Source organism: Pteronotus mesoamericanus, unplaced genomic scaffold (genome assembly GCF_021234165.1).
Source record: "Pteronotus mesoamericanus isolate MK-2021 breed Mesoamerican mustached bat unplaced genomic scaffold, CSHL_Meso_final contig_65, whole genome shotgun sequence".
NCBI lineage: Eukaryota > Metazoa > Chordata > Mammalia > Chiroptera > Mormoopidae > Pteronotus > Pteronotus mesoamericanus.
Genome location: NW_026555228.1, coordinates 4,092,653 through 4,118,554, shown reverse-complemented (window position 1 = coordinate 4,118,554; position 25,902 = coordinate 4,092,653). Strand labels below are relative to the sequence as shown.

Here is a 25,902-nt window from a genome sequence, read left to right as displayed (position 1 = left end):
CATGTCAGGAACTGAGACAGCATTTGACTTCCTGAATGCAAGAGTGACTTTCAACCCTAAGAAGCTTTAGAATGAAGAGAGGAATAACAGAGAGACTCAAAACCACAAATTAATATTTCTTCATTAAGCGCTCTGCAGAAATTTCCTATGGTATGGTCGATAAGAGTAATGAGAATTTGGCTTATTGAGATGATAGTTGTAACTCCCAGATGCAGTATATAATTGAGTGATTGATCTACTCTTTTTATTTTTAGCTGAAGTCTAAATTAATTTATGTGCATATCAGAAATTAAAAAAACACATTTGTTTTACCGTATGTATCTGTTTGGTTTTTTTTAGGTTTCTCAGATTTGTTTAGAACATGGGAAGGTTTTGTTAATTCTGACACTGGATCTCTTTAAAGAGTGAAGTGTGTGTGTGTGTGTGTGTGTGTGTGTATAATTAAAATTCTTGAACTTTTGGAAGGACTGTAACTAATAAAATGTATAAATTGGAACAATATTCTTTCACAGCCGCTGAAAAGTGATTCCTCAAGTAGTCAGTACTCTACATACAAATTGAACTTAAAAGCCAGAGAAATTAGTTATGAATTTCAACTTTACAGCATTGAATGGCAATTATTTAGACAAGACAATGCCCTGAAGAGTCTATTCTGTGAAAAAAGCTGCCCTTAGAGGCACAAAGACCTCATATGGACGACTGAAAGGTGACAATAGTCCTACTAGGTAGCTCAGCCTGGACCAGGGAGTCGGCTCAATCTTTATAAACTTTGCATCCCTTCATCCTCACAGTTATGCAGTACTCTAAGGATTCAATTCAATACAATTTTCCTGGGAAAGGCCAAGTAGTAAAAATTTTAAGCACTGTAGACAGCATGGTCTATGTTGTAACCAAAGTCTTCCACTGTATTGGAAAAGCTGACAAGGACAGTATGTACATAAATGGGCATGGCTGTCAGGATAGCAAAGCTATGGGACGCCTTCTAAGAACAAGTTTGTAAGTGCATAATATAAAATACACAGGATTAGAAAAGAAATGAATTATCTTAAGAAATGGTCACAAAGTACTTTTAAAAGGCTATAGCAGGCTTCCCAGTCTGGACACTGTTGAAATTTTGGAGTGGATATCGCTTTCTTTTGCTAGTGGCGGGGTGCAGTTCTGTGCATTGTAGGACACTGAGCAACATCCCTGGCCTCCACTAATTAAATCACAATAACAATCCCTTTCCCAGTTGCAACCACTGAAAATGTCTCCCCCTCTTGTCAAATGGCCCCTACAGACAACCACACACTTATAGTAATAGGTATACCTCTTTATTAGCATATTCAGTGAGAATATAGAGTTGAGGGTCAAAGAAGCACCATCTCTTTGAAATGCCAGCGAGCATCGGGATATTTTGTTATCTACAAAAACAGGAATGTGACATGAGCTATAGTTGTGGTTTCTATTGGTGAACAAGTCAAGGGCACTGGCAATACTAGGCTGGTCTGTTGTTTATATTCCTGATTGAAGAAAATGCTCGCTGACAGTCAAAGGACAGTGAAAGTAAAAATGTAATTGCGCACTCATGCACCCAAAGGAGGTTCGCAGGCGTCCTGCAATCTATCCAGAGAGCCTGTGACCCCTGAACTTCATGTTAGGAACCTCCCTTTTAGTTTAGACATAAAAAGGAGATATTAGGCTACTTCAACCTCTACATAATTAATTTTAATAGACCATAGAGATCATTCAAATTTAATGTACTATGTTACGGCTGACAGAACATTGGCTCATGTAGTGTAAAGGTTGAGACTTGAGCTGCCCGGTTTCCAGCTAAGCCAACAGTCCCCAGTGACCCATGCCAACTGCATTTCTGATTTGTTTTTGTTACGCACATTGCGGACCTCCCAAATGCTGCAAAAAAGATCAGATCCCAAATTTTTACTCAGAAAATGGACTTTATCCCTGACCTTTGAACCTTAATTGTTTGCGGATGCATGAAGACTTCAAAGGACAAGAGACTAAAGAGTAAATCTAAGCAGTGTAAACAAAACGTTAAGCTAAGAAGTGGTGGGGGAAAGCAGAGGGAAATGATGAACAGGTCAGCTTTGACAGCTTCATTAGGGATCTGGAGGAGGGAAAAGACAGCACACTGGAGCTATGCTTGCATATTATTATTAAGTCGGAGGAGCTGGAAACAGCACGGAAGAGAGAGGTAATAAAAAAAAAAATCACCCAGGGAGACTAGGAACAGGGACAGGAGGTAAATGAAATTTTGGATTGACAGGCAGCTGACTTGTGTCAACAATAACAGTGTCAGCCAAGTCGCCAATGCTGAGTGCCTTCCCAGCCTCACCACTCCAAGTGCGGTCCCGGGCCCTCGCTGGTGTGGCTCAGTGGACTGAGAACCAGCCTTTGAACCTAAGGGGTGCATGTTGGGTTCCCAGTGGAAGGCACAGGCCTGGGTTGCGGGCCAGGTCCCCAGCAGGGGGCATGCGAAATGCAACCGCACTTAGATGTTTCTCTCCCTCTCTTTCTCCTTCTCTTCCCCTCTCTAAAAATAAAATTACCCTTTCTTAAAATGTGTTGAAGTAGAAGGAATGACCAATTGCTGATAAAAACAAAGCCATTGGTTACCATGAAAAATGAACATGGGTTAATTTTCTATTTCCTCTCCTCACACTTTCTACTGACACTTTAGCCATAGTAGGGTCTTATAACACTCCCTACACATTCTCCTTCCCAAAAATGGATTTCTCCCCAGTATTCCCTTGAATGTTTAACAGTGCCATCCACAGAGCCATCCACCCAACATCTGTCCATCCATTCACTCACTGGTCAACTCATTGAGTGCCAACCAGAAAGGACCAGGCACCATTAAAATACCGCAATTCTAAAGTCAAATAAGCAATGTTCCCTCTTTTAAGAGGCTTTTATTCTACTGAGATAAAATTTCCAGAAAAATCCTTGCTACTTCCATAACTCTCCCTCATTTCGCATTACCCTTTTTTAAAAAATATATTTTTTAATTTCCATTTAACTACAGTTTAATATTATATTAGTTTCAGGTGTACAGCATAGTGATTAGACAATCATATACTTTATAAAGTGTTATCCCTGATATTTCCAGTACCCACCTAGCACTGTAAATAGTTACTATGATGTTACTGACTTTATCCCCTATGCTGTACTTTACATCCCTGAGACTATTTTGTAGCTGCCAATTTGTACCTCTTAATCCCTTCACATTTTTCACCCAGTCCACACAAATCCCTCACATGTGACAACCATCAGTTCGTTCTCTGTGTCTATGAGTCTGTTTCTGTTTTGTATGTTCATTTATTTTGTTTTTCAGATTCCAAACATAAGTAAGATCACACGGTATTTGGCTTTCAGTGTTACTTCACTTAGCATAATACCCTCTAAGTCCATCCATGAACCGGATAATCCTGTCAATTACAAGCCCAAAACACCTCTGAATTTCAAACTTTCCATCTCTGTGGCCTTCATTTTCCTGTGTCTTATTTTACACGATTACCAACAAGCCCTGGAATATTACAGTGCCTCCTATCGAGTACCTCCATGGCAAATGCTATATCCTCCTTTCACTGTTCCTTTCACTACATTATTTTACCAATTAGAAACCTTAAGGACCCTCTGCTTCCTATATAGGAAAGAAAGAGCTCCATAGTATAGCCTTCACGTTCCTTTTCCTAACATGACCCCAATTCATCTTTCCAGACTTGTCTCTGGTCATCGCAACTCCCCATCTCTGATGACATCTCCCACATTCTAGTTACACCCTCGTTCCATTGCTCCGGGAAAGGGTTACACTGTATCATATCCCTAGGCCTTTCATTAAACTGTGTTTTACACGTACGAAACCATTCCTTCTTACACTAAGAACTGTCTCAAATGTCACCTTTTTGGGAATTTCATTGTGGAAAAACAGCAGTGTCAGAGGAAGATCCACAATAGAAGTGACATTCTATTTATTTGTAACTGTGAAAGAAAATGGCATTTCCATGGAGGGCTCCATGATGAAGAAAGACACCCATTTTTTCCACACTCTCATTGGATTTTTAATAAGACTCTACTATAAGGTTTTCCATGTTAGATTTCAAAGGAGAATGTGCTCATGTCCTGAAGACGACCTTGAGGACATGGGCCACTTATTATCACAGTTGCACCATAGTGACAACATGTTGAATGAGTGATAAATGTTTGAATAAAATATTTATGGATCCAGCTTCTAAGATGATCCCCAATGACCCCCGCACCTCCTGGTACTTCACTACCATGGGTAACTTTCAGCCTTGGAGAAATTTGCTTCTAACTGATAGAATATGTTAACATTGAGATTAGGTTGTAAAAACTATGATTTTGGGGATTAGGTTGTAAAAATTATGATTTCCATCTTGCTTACAGAGTGTCACATGACCTTCTTGGAATGATGTTTCAATGCTTTGAGGGCAGGCTCAGGCCAGCATCCTGAGACCCTTAGTTCATCAGATCTGGAGGAAATGACTCTTTCCCTAGTCTATTTTCAAATGAGACCTCAACTGCTGCCAACCCATTGATTGCAATTTTATGGGAGACTCTGGGATAGGGGACTCACCTTACTCATGCCCAAATATCTTACCTACAGAAACTGTGAGATAATAAATGTGTGCCACTAAGTTTTGGGGTAACTTGGTTTTGCAGCAATAGACAACTAATACAATGAGATGACCAATCTGGGTGGTTTGATAAATAATGCCTTAAGAATAGTCATGGATGATCCTGGATGCTTGGTTAAACATGAATGTGTAAAGGAGTCTTTTTAAGGTGAGTTTTATTTAAGAACTCCTGGTGCTGGATTTTTATGAATGGTACATCTATGATGTATAGAAGGCTCCCTTGGAACAAAAGTTAAGATGCTTTGAAGAGGAGTCTTCCCCTGAGCAACGGTGCCATCTTTCTCCTCATTCTGACTAGTGAGGAGACCAGTACTGGCTGGGTCTGGTCACAGAGGCCTTACAATCACATCAGGAGTGAAAGAAGCCACCAGAAGACTGACTCCTGTGAAGGAGATGTGGTATCTTAGCTCTGCCAGCTACTTCTGCCTAGAGTTTTTGTCCTATCTCTCATTTCCAACTGGACAGCTCTTAGAGATACTTGTTATGCTTATTTTGCCTCAAGTAGATTGCGTGTCTCACATACGCTGCATGTTTAGTAAGCATTAATTGAATGACTAAGTACATGAAAAGATGAACTAATTTAAGCTCCTTGAACCCACCTCCACATTTCACGTTTTTTCCTATTTCTCACGGTAGCTAACATATGGCATATGGCCATTGCCCAGGAAATTCCCATTGACTGATGGGTTGATGAATGACAACACAAAGCTTTTAGAACACCAGAAATTATGACATAAGAAAACATTCAATTTCTGCACTAAGCTAAAGAGTTTTCTCAATCTTTAAAATTTCATTGGAATGAATATTTGAGAAGCGTCATCTAACACCTTATGAAAAATTCCAATCATACCATATCACTTCTTTAAGAAAAATTTAGTAGTCGAATAAATGAATGTATCACATGCATCATGGTGGCTGAGCTACAGATAGTTAGAAACTAACCTTGAATTAGTCTCTTGTCTACCTCTGACTGGCACACAGGACATGGCTAAATGGAAGAAGGTCCCAGAAATGCAAAGCAAAATCAACCAGGCTATGAACAGTCAATAAAACACTCAGATTCCAAGGCCATGGTGATTTCCTTGTTCTTCACAAAGAAGACCACACACACACACACACACACACACACACACACGCGCGCGCGCGCACACCCAAACAAAACCCCAAAACAAACAAAGAAGCAAACAAAAAACCCTGTAATGAAGATCTCCGATGTTGGGTAAGGACCAATTAATATTGCAAGCCCTAAGCCCAAAGGATTAACAAGGGTCATTGACAGTAACAGAAGCAGTGCCAATAAAATAAACAGAAATGCAAATTAACAAAGTAAGAAATGAGGCTAAACACCAGGCAACAAAAAGGCGCCACTAGCATGTCATTTTCCAGCAAGTGAAAAATCAGTAACAATTTTAATTAAGCACCAGGAGGTATGTGGGGCCATCTTAGTTACTCAACCAATATTTATCCCTCAAGAGATACACTGATTACGTGTTTGCAATGTAAAAGACAAAATGATCACCTAAGGACATTATGATCTTGAAGGATTGCTTGATTGTTCTTTCTCCAGGTTTCTAAAATTCGATCTTGGTCATATGATAACCCATGAAGTGGACCGGACATAGCAGGTAAAGGCAGACTGTAGATAAGAAAAAAGCCTTCTTCCTTACTCTTTGCTTTCTACTTGTAGGACTGACGCTCCTGGGCATCTGAGGAGCAGCACTGACAACCAAACGGGTAGTGAAAGATGCAAACTTTATGAAATGCCACCTGTGACTCATTCCTCTTGATGACATGCATGCTGATGTACAAGACAACAATATTTATCAAAGCCTAAGAAATCTTTTTGGCTTACAGGGAAATCGGACTGATTTCTCATGTGGAAACTCACAACGTTTCTGTAGTCACCCAACAACTGACTCTTAAAAACGCAAGAAGCAACATGAGTTACGATTTCCACAAGGGTGACAAAGACCCTTGTAATGCTCGTTTGACCACTAAATCGCTGTGGCTGATGCGAGACGGAGATTTAGAGAATGTGTTATGCAGGCTGGCACTGGAAGGCGAAGCCAAAGGAATCCGGGGGGAGGCTTGTGTTGAGTGAACCTGATCTTGGGATGGCTCTCAAGTCCTTTAGACATGGACGTTTCTCGACTCAGCAGTTTCTACACTGCTCCGCAAAACTGCTAACAACGCTGCTGGGCCCAAAAGGCTCTTTGTGAATGAGGAAGCAAACATGTGCATGTATTAAGAATAATACACCAAATTAGGATCTCATTATAAGTTCCTATCGCTCACTCTGGCTGCTCTAGATTTCAAGAGCAAACATCAGGAACAAAGGTGCTTAAAATGAAAATTCATGTCAGATGACAGTTCATGTCATCCTGGTTCTTGCTGTGCACCCAGCTCTTGGTCTTGGCAGACTGACACAAAGGACGCTTTGATGAAACGGACACACCGAGGGAATTAACCAACCAGGGGAGCCTGCAGAGGGCTGTGTGCTTATGAGAATTGCTGGTTGTTGCTGCTTCACTAAGGAGATACTTTAAAGCCCTCAAACTTTAAATTACCTCCCCTGTAGCACTCTCAGGCTAAGAAAAAAAAATTATTATAAAATATTTCAGAAAATATAAAGATGGTTGGTCCAGAATACAAAAAGAAAGCTTATTAATAAGGAGAAAAAAGACACCACTGAAAAGAGGGCAAAAGACTTAATAGATATTTATCCAGAGAAAATATACAGATGGTTGAAAAGCATATGGAAAGTCCTTCAATATCTTTTGCCATTGGAGGAATTCAAATCTAAATCATAATAAGATAGCACTTCCTACTCACTAGACAGCTATAATCAATGGGCAGATGATCACAAGTGTAGCAATGATGTGGAGAAATTGCTGGTTGGAACATAATATAGGAAGCAGTTTCTTTCAAAGTTAAAAACATAGTTACCATATGAACCAACAGTTCCATGCCTTTCGATGCTATTGAAAAAATGGAATTGTACTTATAATTTCACTTTGAATTATTAGTTCATTGTTAGTATAAAGAAATGCAACTGCTTTTGTATATTGATTTTGTTTCCTACAATTTTACCGAATTAATTTATTCTAATAGTTCTTTTGTGGAATCTTTAGGGTTTTCACTATATAAGATCTTGTCATCTGCACACAGAGACAAATTAACTTCTTTCTTTCCAATCTGAATACATTTTCTTTCTTTTTATTTTCTTTCTTTTCTTGGAAGGTTGGACCTTCCAGTACTATGCGGAATAAGAGTGGTGAGAGTAACACCCTTGTCTTGTTTCTGACCATAGGGGGGAGCCTTAAGCTCTTCACCACTGAGTATGAGGTTAGCTGTGGGTTGGTAATAACCTTCATTATATTGAGATATATTATTTTTATACTTAATTTGAGGAGAGTTTTTATCATAAAGGCTGTTGAAAATGTCAGATGCTTTTCTCCATCTATTGAGATGATGATATGGTCTTTATTGTTCATTCAGCCAATGTAGTATATTACATTTATTGATTTACCCTTGAATGCAGGGATAAATCCCACTCGATCAAGATGTGTGATCTTTTTAATGTGCTTAAATGGGATTATTTTTGAATTTCTTTCTCAGATAGTTCATTCTGAGTGTATAGAAATGCAACTGATTATTGTACATTGATTTTGTTGCCTGATGTAATGTTGAATAAAATTTACTATTTCTTAAATATTTGTGCATCTATGTTCTTCAGGGATATTGGCTTATAATTTTCTTTTCTTGTAATGTCCTTGTTCTAAAATGAGCTTAAGAGTGTTCCCACCACTTCAAGTTTTTTGGAGGAATTTGGGAAGGATTGGCATTACTTCTTGAAACGTTTGGTACAGTTCACCCAAGAAACCATCTGGTTCTGGGCTTTTCTGCTTCAATCTCCTTACTCATTATTGGTCTTTTCACATTTTTTTTTTACTTCTTCATGGTTTGCTCAGCAGGAATCAAAGTACCTCTTCTAGGTCATCCACGTTTTTGGCATATAAATGGTAAGAGTAGACTTTTGTAATCTTCTGTACTTCTGTGGCATCAGCTGCAATTTCCCATCTTTCACTCGTAACTTTGTTATTTCCTCTTTTCTTTATTCATAAGCCTAGGATAAGGTATGTCAATTCTGTCCATCTTTTTAAAACACCAGCTTCTAGCTTCATCAACCCTATCTATTGTCTCTCTAGTCTCTTTTTCATTTCTCTCTGTTATTTAATAATGTTATTAAAACATCATTTCTGGGTGTGTCTGTGATGGTGTTCCCAGTGAAGATTAGAACTGGAATTGGTAGACAGAGCAAAAAAAAATCACCTTCACCAATGCACGTGGTCATTGTCTAGGGAAGAGAGGAGGAATTTCCTATACCTCCGTTAGCTGAAACAGCTATCCCTTTTCCTGCCTTCAGGCATTGGTGCTCTCAGCTCTCAGTGCCCTGGGCTTGGGTTGGAACTACACCACTGGCTTTCCTGGGTCTCCACTTTATGAGTAGCAGATCATGGAACTTCTCAGCCTCTATGATCTCATGAGCCAATACATTATAATAAGTCTCTATAGGCCTCTCTGTATATTCTATTGGTTCTGTTTCTCCATAGAACCCTGCAATACACATGATCAATACGCTGCCATGCATAAAACCTTGTATAATTAAAAGCAATGGGTATCAGGACAGGAAAGTACCCACCTACACAACCTGAGCGCTAAACCTCAGGCTCTTTCATTTCATGAGAACCCATGAGGCCTGTGAACTCGTGTCCTGGACATCAGCAGACTATGAACTAAGTATTAAAAGGTGATCAGGCACTGCAATATTTTTGGAAGGCGCTGCTTATTAGAAGATATGTTCAAAGCCCACAGCTTTGTTAGCTTTGTCACATGGTACTTCTCCAACTTATACAAGAGAGAAAAAGAAAAAACAGCAAAGACCCTAGAGAAAATAAACAGCAAAAGCCTCATGGAATCGCTCAGAAAGAGAATCGAAATCACTCCTCCTTTATGCTAATAATGGCAGCACAAGGGCACGTAAAAAGGAGGGAGCTACATGCTAGGCATTTTGAAATAAGGCCATTAAAGCAAGTTCTATAATAAAATTCTAGAGTTTACCATTTTAATCTGTTAGTATGATGACAATGTAGTTTCATCAAGAGCTAGACAAATGAGTCCTCTATTTCAATCCACATATTATTGTCAATGCAGGTGAACTTGACCTGGATCTACATATCCTTGCCCCCTAAATGGCCTTTCGACTGTGTTTGAAATTTTTTGTGGGGAATTTTATTAAGTGCATGGCCACCAGATCAGTTGTCCTTGATCATGAACCACCTCTGAGATAGGTCATTGCCCGTGGGAATGCAGGGGCCTTACGAAAGAGCCCTCTCACTCATCGCTGAAACACTCGAAACAGTGCGAAGATGCCATTGCATGGGACCCAATAGCCCACAGCGGGTGGCGTTTGTATTTACCCTCACTGTCCCCACACTCTCCACCCGGAAGAGAGAAATACACTGCGCCCCAGTATTCTCAGAACCAGTCCCTGAGTTCCCACTGATTGGACTGGCGGGCACCACACCCCCACACTTGAAGCAATCAGGGCTAGTTCAGGCTCAGACTATTTCGTTCTAGAAGTAGTCATAAACAAACAGTGAACAAGAAATTATTACCTGCGCTAAATGTATTTGGACTACAATTCAAAGGCTGCCAAATTCCACTTGTCCAAATCATTCCACAGTTGCCCATTTTAGCTTTAAAAACAGCTCATTCTCCTCCTACAGCCCCATGCTTTTCCAATTATTTTAACTTTCTCTCAAGCCTGTTTTCTTTTTTATCTTCTTCTTGAGATCCAGCCAAAACCTCTTTAAAAGGAATTTAATTTTCCTTCACGTGTTCCGTCCTCCGCTCCTCATTGTTCGGCTCCAGCTCCCACCCCTCTCTTCTCAGGGTTGCCCTCCGATCCTGACGATCATTAAACCCACGTTGTAAGGTCTTACCTCCTATCACGTACATAATGGCACTCTGACCAATGGCTGCAAAATACAGCCTTTAAGAAACATATCACTCTGAAGATGGGTCTAGTCGACGAAATATTTAAACTAGAAAAGAAGGCGCTGCTAAAGGTGAACAAAAATAGGAGAAAAACTGCTTAGCAACATGACACTTTTAAAACGGACTCAATAAATCATACCTGCAGATTTGAAGGCATGTGTTCAATTCCCAATAATAGTGGAGAGGAAGAATCATTATCTTTAAAATTTACCACTATGCTGTCCTGTACTCCTCAACTGCTGTATGGCAATCAAGGTATCATGACAATTCATTACACTAGGGAAGAGGAAAAGAGAGTCTATAAACAACCGAAAGCCATACCGCCAGTCAGAAACAAAGGTGTTCTTGGAACACAGGTCGAGGATTTTAAGCTGAGGGTCAACTAGTTACAGGTATTACACGAAGGAAGAATGAAGGTGACCCAGGAAAAACTAGGAAGGACAATAATCACTGAGGTAAAAGGCATTTGGAGGGATTTGTCTTGAACATGGATCAGCAAAGCACAGCCCACAGGCCAAACCCTACCAGCCATCTGGGAGCTCAGACGATTTTACATTCTTTCAATGTTTTTCAAAATCAGAATAAGTATATTTTATGATACATGAAAATTATATGAAATTCAAGTCTCAAGTCTCTAAAGTTTTATTGGAACACAGCCATGCTCATTTGTTTAAGATCCATGCATGCTTTTATTTTCCAGTGGAAGCATGTTACAGCTGTAATGGAGACCATATGATCCACAAAGCCTAAAATAGGAATCCTGACCCCCAACCCCAACCGGGGACCTGGCCCACAAGCAGGCATGTGCCCTCCCTGGGAATCGAACAGGCAACCTTTTAGTTTGAGGGAGGACATCCAACCCACTGAGCCACACCAGTCAGGGCTTTAGTTTCTATTTTTTAAGTCGATATTCTCACTTTATTCATATATGTATTTTCCGATTTTCATTAGTTGTCTATATGTGACCGCTTTTAGTTCACTGCACATCTTTATGACAGTTACCTTGACTTGAAAGACAGAAAGGTATGGTCATCGATCTGCATTTCTTTAAGGATGGTTTGTGTATTTCTTTCTTTCCTTTTTTTTTTTTGTTCTGTTTGAATGGGCCATGTTTCCTGTTTCTTTCTATTCCATGTGACTTTTGTTTTTTAATTTTTTCATTTTTTTGCTGTTGAGGCTTGGGAATCTGAAAAGGAAATCTCTTCCTGATTTTATGGATTGGCTCTGTTCAGGGAAAACCTTTACTGATTGACCCATCTAGAGATTCTAGGACCTCTCCAACCTTTTCTGAGGATATGCCTTCTTTCGGATTGGGCATATGCTTTTAGTCCTTTGAAATTCACTAAGTGGCTCCAACTGCTATGGCTCAGTTGTTTGGGGAGTGATGTCTAAGGCAAAAGGTTGCCAGTTCGATTCCTGGTCACAGCACAGGCCTGGGTTGTAGGTCCAGTCCCAGGTTGGTGCGGGCGCATGCAAGAGGTAACTGATCTATGTTCCTTACGCATTGATACTAAATGATTCTATGATTCATTTAGTATCAATGATGTTATGATTCTATGATCTCTTCCTCTCCTTTTGCCTCCCTTCCCCCTCTAAGAATGAATAAATAAAATGAGAAAGTATAGTTTAAAATAAATACATGAATTCATTAAGCGGCTTGTTCCTTCTGTTCAGAAACCCATAATCTGTTGTCCACCCTGGAATCCGATCAGGGAACCGAGGCTCTAACATGCCATGGTGATCCCAGCTGTTTCTAGCAGACTTTACATAAGGCTATCAGTTCTGTCAGCACTCCAGTTCTGATAAGACCCACACATATGCCTCAGACTAGACAGAACACTGGTCGGACGCTCCACTCTGCTGTTTCCAACATGAGGAAAAATCCTCAGTGTGGAGGGTTTCCCCCGGCTGCGCCATGCTGGGTCAGACAAGGGGGAGGGGCGCGGACAGGTAGAAAACAATGTAAATTTTCCCACCCCTTTTACCAGAATTTCTTCTTGGTTTTACATCGATCTCTAGAATTTTCAAAGTTTTATTGGTCCAGGTATTAACTTAGTTTCTTTCGGGGAGAGCGAGGGTCGAAAGCACCCCAGATCACTACCTTGCTGATGTCACTTCACTTAGTGGATTTCTTATATAAAATACTTATTTTAGAGCATTTTTAGATGTACAAAAAATTATAAAGAGTACAGAGAGATTCTGTATCCCCTATTGTTAACATTTTACATTAGCATGGGACATTTGTCATAATTAATGAACCACTTTTGATACTTATTAGGAGCTAAAGTTCGTTTCTTATTCAAATATCCTGAGGTGTTACCTGATGTCCTGTATCTGTTCCAGAAAGTCATCTAGGACATCACATCGTATTTAGTTGTCATTTGTCCTTAGGCTCCTTTTATTTGTAACAGTTTTAACAATTTTTTTTTAACGTACAGAAGGAAAGAAACCTTTTTTAGTGCTTAAGCTAAATTGGTTAACAATTATCTGTTGCTTGTAACTCACAAAAATAGCAAATTGATACAGTTTTCTAATTGAAACACATTATTTTCTAATGAGAAGAATGGAGCTCATGGTGTCCAAATGAGTACCCACCATTCCACAGCTAGGACTGGGAAGAGCTGAGGCCCTCGCTGAAGTGATCCTGATCTCTAATTTTTCTCCTTTATGATTCTATGACACTTCTTGCTGGAATACATTGCAAATACATTATCCTAGAAAGATATCCTCATAACATCCTGAATTTAGGATATATTTTCACCAGCCACACACAATATGAATCAGTGATAAAGCCTTGATGCAGTTTCAAAGTCCTATTAGAAGGTATAGGCTTTATCTATGTAGTGAAAGTCTAATAGTGAAATTTCTACATCAGCAAGCTAAGGAGAGATCATTTTCTCCTACTGACTTGTCCATTGGCACTAATACTAAGAGCCTACTGAATATAATGCTTCAGAAAATGTCTCTTCATCCATCCAGTCATCCTTCCAGCCATCTATAATAAATACATACATCTACCTATTTTTTCAGAAAATATTTACTCATCACCTGCTTTTGCACAGAGAATACTCTGCACAGTACAAACCAACCCACACTGATGTCCCTCATTTCCTGTTTTAGAACAGGCACAAGGTGCCAACAATGTTTGGATCTCAACCGAATGGTATCACCGTCTTTCAAATCATGAGCCCTGTTTCTCTGTTGAGGATTCTAAGAGAAATCTATGCTTCATTATGTGGGAAGTTTAAATGTTGAGCTAAAAAAGGAGAACCAGCCGAGAAGACACGAGAAGATATCTCCAGTGTGTTTGAAGAAAAGCAAGGGGGATGGTCTTCTAGGACAACAGGCGAGAAGAGAACATCCGCACACATGAATTGGGGACTGTATTCGCAAGCTTTATAAATTTCCACAGGGGTAATGAGCACAATTTCTTCAAAACACTATGGACAATTAACTTTTTGAAAGTACAATGAGGCTGTTTCTCTGTAGACCATTAGTAACAACAAGTTGCTATGTAATTTTCACCTCTGTAATAATTATTTGCTTTATGCATTAGGCATTCCACTGTGATTAGGCTTTGTGTTGCTATCATTTCCTGTCCCTCCACCCCCTTCCCATGAAAGGGCAGGTGAAAGGCAGGGAGCAGCTACACATCCTGTCATTAGCAGCCCCACCAAAAGGAAAGGGGGGGGCGGTGATGACACAATCATATTAAAAGCTCTAGTTCTCTGGTGGACTTTGATGATGTTATTCCTAGAGCTCCTTGTAGACATAGGTCACGGATGCCCGAGCTCTGCAAGAACCGTGTCCTGACAGTAGACCCAACATAGAGCTTTTTGTCAACAAGAAGGAAACAATAGGGCTCTGGGATCCATGTTCAGCTCTATGCAGGGCTCACAGTGCAAGCCCAGAAATGCCACTTCACTGATGTTTGCCGTTATTTCTTTCATGTGTACAAGATAAAGGCAGCTTCTCATTTCAAGGGAGGGTTTTCACTCATTTATTTATTTGTTTATTCTCAGAGCGAGAGGGTGAGGGATGACAAAAGGAAGAGAGAGAACTACCAATGTGAGAGAGAAATGTCGCTGTCTCTCTCATGCACCCTGACTGTGGACCAAACCTGGCACCCAGGCATGTGCCCTGACCGGTAATCAAACCAGTAACCTTTTCCATTGTGGGATGATGCCCAACCAACTGAGCAGCACTGGCCAGGGCTACAACAAGGTTTGGCAAACCTATGGGCCAAATATGGCTTCCAGTCAATTTGTTAAAATGTTATGAAATACAACCATGTCCATTTGTTTACGTATTACTTATGGCTGCTTTCATTCTGCAATGGCAGAGTGGCATTGAGTTAAATCACAACAGAATTCACATTGCCTCTACATCCTAAAATATTTACTAGGTGACCCCTACAGGAAAACTGTACTGACCTGGCCTAGAGAATCAAGGGCTGTGGCTGAGGGAAACGAGTGTCTCTGTTTTGGGGAGAAAGCCCCTCCCCAAGAGGCATGAAGATTGCTTTCTGAGAGAGTCCATCGCAAGAGGCAACCTTTCCTCTTACCTAGGGTTTTAGGGAGGAGGAACGTGAGAAATGATTTAAATAAATTCAGCAGGTGAGGTTGGGGGAGAGGGTTGAGGCTTAATTAGTGGGGAAGAGATGAGGCCTTCGAAGAAACATGAATGACAGAGGAACCCTGCCACACCCTTTCTTTCCTGTGTCACTTCCCTGAATGAGCACCCCCCCCCCGCCCCCGCTCACACTGAAAGTGGTTAGAGAGAAGAAAAGAGAAAGGTATGGCAACCTATAGCTCTATTTCCTTTCAGTTCCTCTTTACTTAACAGCAAGCCAAGGGTAGGGGATGTTGGTTGAGTTACAGAAGTAAAGAAAAACTACTGTGTTCATTTTCTGCAGCATCTTTACTTCTCTGGTTAGAAAGAAATACTTACACATGTATGAGCTCTGAATTACCATTGTGTAATTTCAGTGATTCATCCCTCATATGAGTTAAATGCTCTTATGCTTGCATCTAAAACTCACATTGCACAATATATGGATGACCAGTAGAATTCATGCAAAGAGTTTAAAATATAGTTTTTCTGCCCTGGCTGGTGTGGCTCAGTGGATTGAGTGCTGGCCTGCAAACCAAAGGGTCACTTGCTTGATTCCCAGTCAGGGCACAGGCCTGGGTTGCAGGCCAGGTCCCCAGTAGGGGGTGTGCCAGAAGCAACCACACATTGATGTTGCTCTCCCTCTCTTTTTCCATCCCTTCCCCTCTCTACAAAATGAATAAATAAATAATAAAGAAAGTTATAGTTTTTCTTTACTTCGAATGGCATCAAATAGCAGAAATGGATGTGAATCCTGAAGAGAAAACACCTGCGAAGAAGGGCTGTTCATGGTTAATGGGGCTAAAATTTAAAAACAAACTGAGCCTAAGTGGCCATTTTTGCACAGGGACCTCTCACACCAACGGCACTTTAGAGAGACGAATGCTCTGAACTGCCTGTCTGCACCGGGTTCCTGCCATCTGAGCTTGTCCTCATAAAGGAGTCCATTGAATCTTATTTCAACCAATAGCACTGAGGATTTCCTATCCAACTGGTGCTGTCTAGCCCCAGCAACGAGAGTGGTTCCATTCTTACCAATCAGAACGGTGCCTTTCTGACCAATCAAACTTCAAGGATTTGGAGTCCTCATTTCTATGAGGATGGACCAATCAGGGAAGAGGGACGGGGACTCCAGTCCATATAAGCCAGCTCCCCTCTGGCTCTGAGAACACAGGTTCCCCTTCACCAAAGACAGGACGCCGAGTTTCCCTGGCTGAGCTGAAACAGGAAGATGCTTCATCAGAGTGGAGCAGACCTCGGAGAAGCAGAGCAGGGCTGAGTAGCCACCAAGAGGCCTGGCCCCAGGACCGCCTCACAGCTGAGCTGTTTCCTAGTCATGCGATCACACAGTTGCAATGTTTTCCACTGAATACGATTTCCTTCTCCACTACACCCCAGATAATGGATTCCTGTTGCCATTGAATTGGCACCAATGACCATAGGTGCACGTTGCATGATTGTAACTTTATCAGCAACTTTCTCCTGCTTGTAGATCAGGGGCCCTGCATTTTCATTGTGCAATGGGGCCTGCAAATTCCGTATGCGGCCCTGCGGACTCAGCAGCATCCTTTGAGATCAAATCAGCCTGCTTTGAGTGTCACTCACAGCCCTCCCAATTTGAACTGCTATCTCCAAACCTGTCTCTTGCAGAAGCTGAGTGGCACACTTCATGCAATAACCACATTACGTGGCTTCTCTCAAATCAGGATGATCAGTGTCCGCTGGCATAGAAAGCGCTGCCATCTCTCATCATCCGAGCAATTGAAGAGCCTCTTGCCCAGAAATTGCCTAACAAGGTTTTATTCAAGCTTTGAGAGGAGCTAGAGGACAAGGGCTTGGCAGGAAACTGCTATCTCCCACCCCCTGGTGGACCACAGTAAAGCACTCTGTTACCAGCCGTCCTCTGCTCTTAGGCAGCAGCGCAGACAATAATGAAAAGACACCTGCCACAAAGGTGACTGAATGTCCTCTTAAGTTCAGCCAATTTCCTTGGCAGCAACACCCCCACCCCCTACTTGGCATCTGGCACAGGCCAGAATTTCCTGCCTGTGCCCCAGCTTTGGGCGATGACATCAAAATTGCTCTCTGCAAGGGTTGGCTCTATCCAGAAAGAAGAGATCCAAAGGCCGCTCGAAAGAATCGAGGGGTGGTAAGCAGCCCCAAGCTAGCATTTCAATTACAGTCTGTGATGGAAACATGGTCATCCAGGTGCTGCTCCTTGGTACAGGTTGGCTGTCCCTGTGATTCCGAATGGCCTTTCTGACCCACTTCATGGCTGTCCCTAGGGGTGACAAAAAAGCTCAGGAGAAGAAAGAGCCACTCTGACCACCAGCTAACCTGCAGTCCACAGCTCCACCCGATGTGCATGTCCCAACGCCGTTGTCAAGTGGCCCAAGGAACTGCAGATTATTACCATCCCTCAGCAACTTGGGCCTTCTGGGCACATAAGTCATGCGTTTCAGGGACTTGTCCTCAGGTGATGGCCAGATGAAGCAAACCAGCAAAGTTTCAAGAACAAGGAAAATCAAAGAGCCTCTGAGAAGTGTGCCCAGCACACCGCTCTTATGAGTCACATACCGAGGTGAAGTTGAAGTGACAGTGTCATTTCAAAGCGTTCCTGTTAAAAGTTCTTCCATCAACTCTACATCCTCACCTTCCAGCTAGGAGCAGAGATGGCTACCTTGGCAGACAGGAGCTTTGTTACATTCAAAAGAAAACCAATCTGCTCCAATGACAGGGATACACAGCCACTAACGTTCAGCTTGGGAGCTTTCATGATGACACGACCTAATTACCTTTCATTTCATGTAATGACACTATCACGCTTAGTTTGTTCCTCCATTTCCAAAATTATAATAAACCTTCCTCCCCTTGACTGGATATGCAGATCCTAAGGAACTCATTTAAGTAAATGGCATCTGCTCTTGCCATTAGGCAATTATTTGCACTTTATGAAGAATTCGTTGTGTGCATTTGGAAGCAATATATTTAAGAATTCTTAACAAAACCACAAAAGTGAGGGAAACTGCCTCTTTTCTAATATAATGCCAATTCATATATATATATAGTGCCAGTTCTTCACTCTGGATCTTTAAAACCTAACAAAGTAACAGAGCAACCAACCTCAAATAGATCTCTCTTTTTTCCTTTATTGGCAAAACTGTTAATTTCCACAAAGGTCTGCATTTCATTACCACAAACACAGGGTAACAGCTTGTGGGATGTCTCACATTCATTTGTCCCTTGTTGAATGTGTATTAAAAACGCAGGCTTCATACAGTAGGAAATTGAATTGCTTCAAATAAGAAAATATTACAGGGTAGCGGGTCCAACCACAACATAGAGTAACAGATTCAGGGAGTCATCCACAGAATAGCAGCAAGATTTCTTATGAAATCTTGGGGAAAAAATAAAGAAGAATAGCCCTAGAACTACCAAATAATGTTGGAGTATAATCAACGTATTCTTTCGTCTTTGGGACACTGGACTTAGACTAGGTATAGCCTACAGGGAATACTGTGAGGCTCACATGTTAAGGATGAGGTAGGGCTTTGCCATTTCTAATTTCTCCGATGACAGAATCCTGCCACCTTGATGTGACTGTCTTCTGCAGTGATCAACACAAAATGGAGAGGGGCACACAAACTGCTTGGATCTTTTCATGATTACTTTCTGGAGAGAGATGAGACAAGCATACATTTCACAGTAAGCACAGAATTGACTAGCAGGGCAGAATGGCTAACTTCTTCCCAGCTGGGCTAAGTCCACACTAGAGAAGAAAGTAGAAGTTTCCATACCTCATTACTAATCTCTACTCCTCAGGTTTCAGAACTGAATTCTTCTGCATGACAAAGATGGTGAACCTGTTTAACTGTGCACCATGGGAATTGGTGGTAGAGTAACTTCCCTTTCCTACCCCTGCACTCTAAATTGCCTCATAACAATCAATCTTGCCAGCTAGTGTTTTCATATTTATTTTTCTTCTTTAAATTTTTCCTTCAATCTACAAAAACCAAAACCCCAAATTTATGAAGCACATTATTTTTGTGTTAACCCTTCCCAACCTGATGAATATACAAGCATGTTCTTATTCCACTTAACCAAAAAATGGAAAATACTGTATTTTGCCAGGTATAATTTACACGTTTTTGCCCAAATTTTTGAGGTAAAAATAAGGATGTGCATTATATATGGATAGTACTAACTCCGAATCTATATAACTGTTTTTAATTCTTTTTAAAATCTCTTATACCTTGTATCTCTTCTTGTGTTTTGTAATTACTTATACATAAAATTTCTGGTACCATAATATGTTCAAAAACAAATGCTAACATTCCTTTATAATACAAAAGAACAAGGATCTACATATAAATAAATATTTGAATTAAAAAATTAAAGCAAAAGATTGTTTCCCGAGTGTTTGGGCCAAAAACGTGGGTGTTTTACACACAAAAAAATATGGTCAGTAGCACACAATGCTCTCTATTCTCTGATTCTCACACATGTTATGAGCTGCTGACAAGGGTAAGAGAGACATTGCTTGGTTGAGAATGATGGTTGGCAACATGCCTGCATCCTTGCCTAGTGATCACTGCCCCCAACAGAATTCATTAATTCCTCCTTAGGGGCTTCTATTATATTTAAAGCATATGCTATTATTTTACTTATTACTTCTACAACACTCTAAGATCCTTGAAGGTAAGCACTCATCTTACTCATCGTTGGACCTTCAGTATTTCCGGTGCTCAAAAAATGTTGGGCGTGACCTAGGAGAGTCTTTGAAAGAAGTGCATGACCAGATAACCAAGCTGATCAGGCCACTGCTAAGGATGCTCATTGGGGAGGGTGTGGCAGGGACAGATGGAGGTCAGCTGAGCTGTGCGCACGTGGGTAAGGCTGTGTAATTCCAGTGGTGGGAATTCTTATAGACTAATGGGAGGCTTAGTGCCTGAAGACGTGGTGCAAACACTGGGCTGACTAGCCTAAGAATGTGGAGAGGCCAAGCCTTCTGAATCCCAGCTCTTTGTGCAAAAAGAAGAATCCTCTATATACCTTAACTACCATAAATGACAGTTATCAAGATTAAATAAAATCTTACATCTTGTAAGGATTCTCTAAGCTTTGATACTGTGATATATAGTTATGTTATCTTGTATTATCCAAAGCAGAACACTGTGAGACCAAATGGAGGTGCTACCAGTAATTATGTCAGGACACTGCCCATAAACCAACACCTTCCTGGGCACACCAGTTGTATGGTCACACAAGCATATATATGTCTATGATATCAATATGTCTGTGTATCTCTGTATAGCTATAGCTATGTCAGTATCTACATCAATATCTTCATATTGAAAACCATATATTCATCTGCATTCAAACCTTTACCTACACCTACTATTTACTGATGCTGCCATTATAACAACAGTCTCGGAGTTCCTTCTGTGTTTCTCTTCATTTCTCTTTCCACCCAACCCCCTCTTTTATCCATTTCTAACTAGGATGCTCTTTTCCCACAACTCTTTCATTACCTTGCAGTTTCTCTCATCTCATTGGTCTCTGCCACTTCCCTTTGCCTGCTTTTTCTCGTAAGTATAAACTACTTTTCATGTTGCACCTGTCATGTTTCCAAAGCAGTGCTCTCTGTTCTTCAGAATGCCAATAAAAGATATTCTTTCTTCATGGGGGATCTAGTATATTTGTAGAAGCAATGGGTAGGGACTTGGTACACATGTATAACTTTGGGAAAACCATTGGATTAGTTTGTTACAGCTTTATCATCTTGAAATTGGGAAAATTACACTTTATTAAGTGAGGTCTTGTGCAGAAAAGTTCATTAGAACAGCAGCCATAGCTGTTCATCAGAATCACCTGGATGGATTCTGAACCTCTCTATTCCTAGGACCTGCCCCAGATCCATTGCTATGGAATGAATGTCTCTGTTCTCCTAAATCCCTAATCCCAAATGTGATGCTATTTGGAGGTAGGGGCTTTTGGAGATGAGTAGGTCATGAAGGTGAAGCCCTCATGATAGGATTAGTACCCTTAAAAGCCCCTGCTCTATCTCTCTCCTGTATGAGAGCACCGCATAAACACAGCTGTCATCAAGCCAGGAAGAGTCCTTAAGAAGAACCGAGCCATGCTGGCACCCTTGATCGTGGACTTCCCAGCCTCCAGAGCAGTGAGAAACAAATTTATGGGTTTAAGCCACCCAGCCTAGGGTATTTTTTACAGCAGCCCAATCAGATGAAACCACGCAGGAATCAAGATTTTTTACAGCACCTCAGGCTATTGCACTGTGTAGAAAAGGTTGAAAACTACTAGTGTGCAGACTATTCAAGAGTATAAAAATGTACAATAGCACATGCATAATGGCATGAAAAATTTTGTTAATCCTGTGGAGTAGTAAACCTTTATAGAAAACAGATTATTCAGTCCTACTCTAAATAACTGGGGATGGGAGAGGGAAGAAGAAATTGGAATACATTTTGAACTATCCTGAACCACGATCTGAAAGACTCACAATGATAACACTACCTCATTACTTAGGTCTGAGGCTCTAACTTTCAACATGTGAAGCCTGGTTCTCCTGTAGCTTAGTCTAACACTTAGAAGTACTTGAACTTCCTTTAAAACTGACACCCGGTGGGGCTTATCATTTAGAACCTACCACAATATAAAAAAAGAAGACATCTAATCTCTTTCAAAGAGAATATGTGAAAGAGAGAAAAATTAAATGAAAAGTTGCTAATTACGAACCACGGATTCCTTGTCAAATTGTTCATTTAACTTCTAAAACTAATGAGTAGAGATATAGTCCACATTGCAACGCGCAGCTACCCAGAAATTCTGGTCATTAGAGACTCTTTTTATAACGGACATTACTCAGTAGGTCAGGAAAAAAATCAGAATGACACTCATTATTTCTACAACTCCTTCTTGACAGGGACAGTACAAACACTTTCCGAAGAACTCTAGCCCTTGACATCTTAGAAGAGAGTCTCTAAGGACTGAGGAAGAAACCCCCCAAATACTGGGATAAGTGACACTGTTAACTTCCTGATTTCCTCTTAAATATTTCAACAGCTGGCATTCGGCTGTTGTAAATGTTAGAATGACACCAAGGCAAGCCCTTGTTTTTATCTAATAATCAAAGAGCCTGGAAGGTACAGGAACCCAAATCTAACCAGGGAAAAAGGAAAACCCTTTGTGATTGGAGAAGTCTAAGATGTACCTTCATAAATACATAATGCATGCTTTTTTGAAAATTTTAATTTTTTACCTTAAAAATTGTTTGTTTATTTATGGAGGGGAACAGAGGGAGGGAGAAAGAGATGGAGAGAAATATTGAAGTAAGAGAGAAACCTCGATCAATTGCCTCTCGATAATGCCCCAACTGGGGACTGAAGCTGCAACCCGGGCAGATGCCCTGACCAAGAACCAAACTAGTGACCCTTCACTTTACAGGATGACGACCGACCAAATGAGCCACACCGGTAAGGGCAATTTTTACTGTTTTGAGTCAAAACATCTACACCACCCCAACTGAGTCAATTCCATAAATTTACAGCCTGTTCCAAAATAAATGGCACAATATAATATAAAAATATCTTTCTAGCAATATAAGGGATTTAGGCAAATTTAATGAAATTAACTAATCAGAATCCAGGGTGTAAGCAAAACTATTAGTCTTTCTTGAAGTCTTTGAGCTTTCTGAAAGGCTCTTCAACCACTGCCATTTCTACTATAGTTTCCCTATGAGCATATGCTCATGAAAGCCATGAAAACCTTCAAGAGCCAGAGGGCCACTTCCCACAAGCACCCATGGGTGGGTTGTTTTCAAGGGCAACTTGAATTTCCCAGTAGGAATCCCATAGGCAAGCCTCTCAGCCCCCAAATGTACTCTGAAGCAGGGTTCTCTCCCCTCTGCAGCAATTCTAGAAATGGAAGAGATTTGAGGTACAGAGAGTGGTAAACTGGCTGCTACAGTCATGTGAGTTGTTCTCACTACTTTCCAACAACCTTAAACATGGAGGTTCTGGGATAGTCCCAATTGTTGCAAATATATTTAAAACATTTTTTGATTTATTCATTTGAGAGAAAGAGAAAGAGAGAGAGAGACAGAGGAAGGGGGGGGGAGAGAGAGAGAGAGAGAGAGAGACTTGTTGTTCTACTTATTTATACATCACTGGTTGATTCTTGGATGTGCCCTCGCCAGGGGTTGAACCTGCAATCTTGGAGTATCAAGACGATAATCTAACTAAGTGAGAAACAAGACAGGGCCTCTTGGGAAATATTTTAATTTTTATAAAAATGATCCCCCACCTCATGGTGAGACAATGTGTGGTGATCACTACATAACACAATGCAGCCTGTGTAAAAAAAGATATTTTTTTCTACTTTGGCCATCAATTTATGCTCAATTGTATTAGATCGGGGCAAACAGTGTTTCTGGATGTCAAATCTATGTCACTAATTTCTCATAATTAAGAATTTCAGGTAGGTTGGAGAAGAAACCATGGCTGACCTTTGCTGTTTTGAGAAATGTTATATTCCCAATCTTCTCATACAACTGCAAATAATGAGAGCAGTCGGGAAAAGTTTGGTAGGTCCTCAAAAAGGCAAACAGAATTAGCATATGATACAGCAATCCCGCTCGCAACTAGATTCCCAAGGAAGTAGAAAACAAGGACACAGACACTTGTATTCCAACATTTGTAGAAGCACTATTCCTAAGAGCCAAAAGGGGGAAGCAACATAACTACCCACTGGCTGATGAATGGATAGATGTGATATATATCCACACAATGGAATATTATAGAGCTTGAAAAAAGAAACAAAATTTTGATATTTGCTACAACACAGATGAATCTTGAGGACATTATGTTGAGTGAAGTAAGTCAGAAAGAAAAGGAAAATACTATATGATTTCACTTAAGCGAAGTGCCAAGAATAGGCAGATTCATAGAGGCAAAGTAAAATAGAGTTGACCAGGAGCTGGGGACAGGGCGAAGGTGAAGTTACTGTTCCATGGGGACAGGGTTTCTGTCAAGGATAATGAAAAGGTTCTGGACATGGATAGTGGTGACAGCTGTACAACGTTGTGAAAGTACTTAATGTCACAAAGTTGTACAACTGAAAATGAGTTAAAATGGCACATTTTATGTCTTACCACAATTTTTAAAAAAGCACCACAAAAATATAAAACCAAAGCCAATGTCAGTGTGAGAAATTTATGACATATTCCATAACGTACATAATCCCTTTTGCTGATTTTTCTAGTTACAGGTGAGTCAGTAACATTTCTTTTTTAATTATTTCTAGAAAACATTCTAATGGTACTCCTCATGCCAAACTTTCGTGTGAGCATCAGATAATGACTACCTGGTGCTACATTGGGAATTGTTACTCTAAGAAGGTACCTGCCCAAGAACAAAGCAACCATATGTCACAAGATATAGAAAATACAGGAAATCAACTTCGTGGTGAAATGGCCTGCCAACGATCATGGATCCCTAATAGAAGTGTGTTAATTCTCCTGAGTAAAGTGTCAAAACAGAGACATCCAAAAAGCCAAAGACTTTACTGTCATGTCATCTGTTCAACCTACCTGATGAAGCAGTCGCGGCCATCCCGGTTCGCCGTCATCTCCCATCCATAGGGTGCAACCTGGTTCAAGCCCCAGGTTCCCGAGGGAGGTGGCCAGCCTGAAGACTTCGTCCTGTGGCTGGAAAAAAAGAAAAGAAAAGAAAAGCATCATTACGCCTGAGTCTTGAACATTTCTTCTGAGACACTCTGTAAGTGGCGTAGCACTTGCTGCTCTCAATGGTGGGCTGTGTCCTCAGATGATGAAACGAATAGTTCGTGTCAGGTAAATGCTCAGTATTTTCTATGTAGTATCTTGCTTACTTTTGAACAGGTGCCCTATGAGGTAAATGTACTTACACCCTTTTACAGACGAGGAAACTTCAACCAATGGCTCAGAAAGATTTAGTTTCTTGAGGACACACAGGACAGCTCTGAACAAAAGTTTTGCACAGTTTCCATTAGAACTAAGCATTCCTGGGACAAGACATTAGGATAGTTTGGCACATAAATTGATATCATACCATGAAATAAATACACATGTAAAAGTAAACTATCATTCCTATGGGTCTTCAGGTCAAATAACCTGAATTATTTAGACCAAAGACAAAGTTTCCACTCATACTAGCCACATTGTACACAAGGTGAGTCATAAAACCTCAGACAAACCCTCAATTTAATTTGCAACAAAAATCCACATATTAGCTTTTACAATTCCCAGTCTGCTCCTTCAATCTGACTCATCAGCAAAATGAAAGGATAGGTTACAGAGAATTTTCCAGAAGAGTTCCTTTCCAAAATGAAGAAGAAAGGGGAAGTGATTCTATGTGACAAAATGTTGGGATCAGCAGCGCCGCAGAGTCACAATCCCTCACCAGAGGCTGAGTACCATTTCAGGAGTGCTGCCAAATCCCGGTCGCTCCACTTATCCCTGGGACCTGCAGAATTTCCGGGGAAATGTACAAGACTCCTTCAGAGTTGAATGACG

At 40.7% G+C, this 25,902-nt stretch overlaps 1 protein-coding gene across 1 annotated transcript in view; it reads right to left on the bottom strand.

Moving 5' to 3' along the window:
• The window catches only part of FRMPD4 (FERM and PDZ domain containing 4), a 149,816-nt gene extending 124,761 nt beyond the window's left edge, over positions 1–25,055 (bottom strand). Inside the window, exon 1 of the mRNA XM_054581176.1 lies at positions 24,940–25,055. Within this exon, the coding sequence (XP_054437151.1) occupies positions 24,940–24,977 (38 nt within the window). The 5' untranslated portion in view covers positions 24,978–25,055. The remainder of the gene's footprint in view (positions 1–24,939) is intronic.
• Between the last annotated feature and the right edge of the window lie 847 nt (positions 25,056–25,902).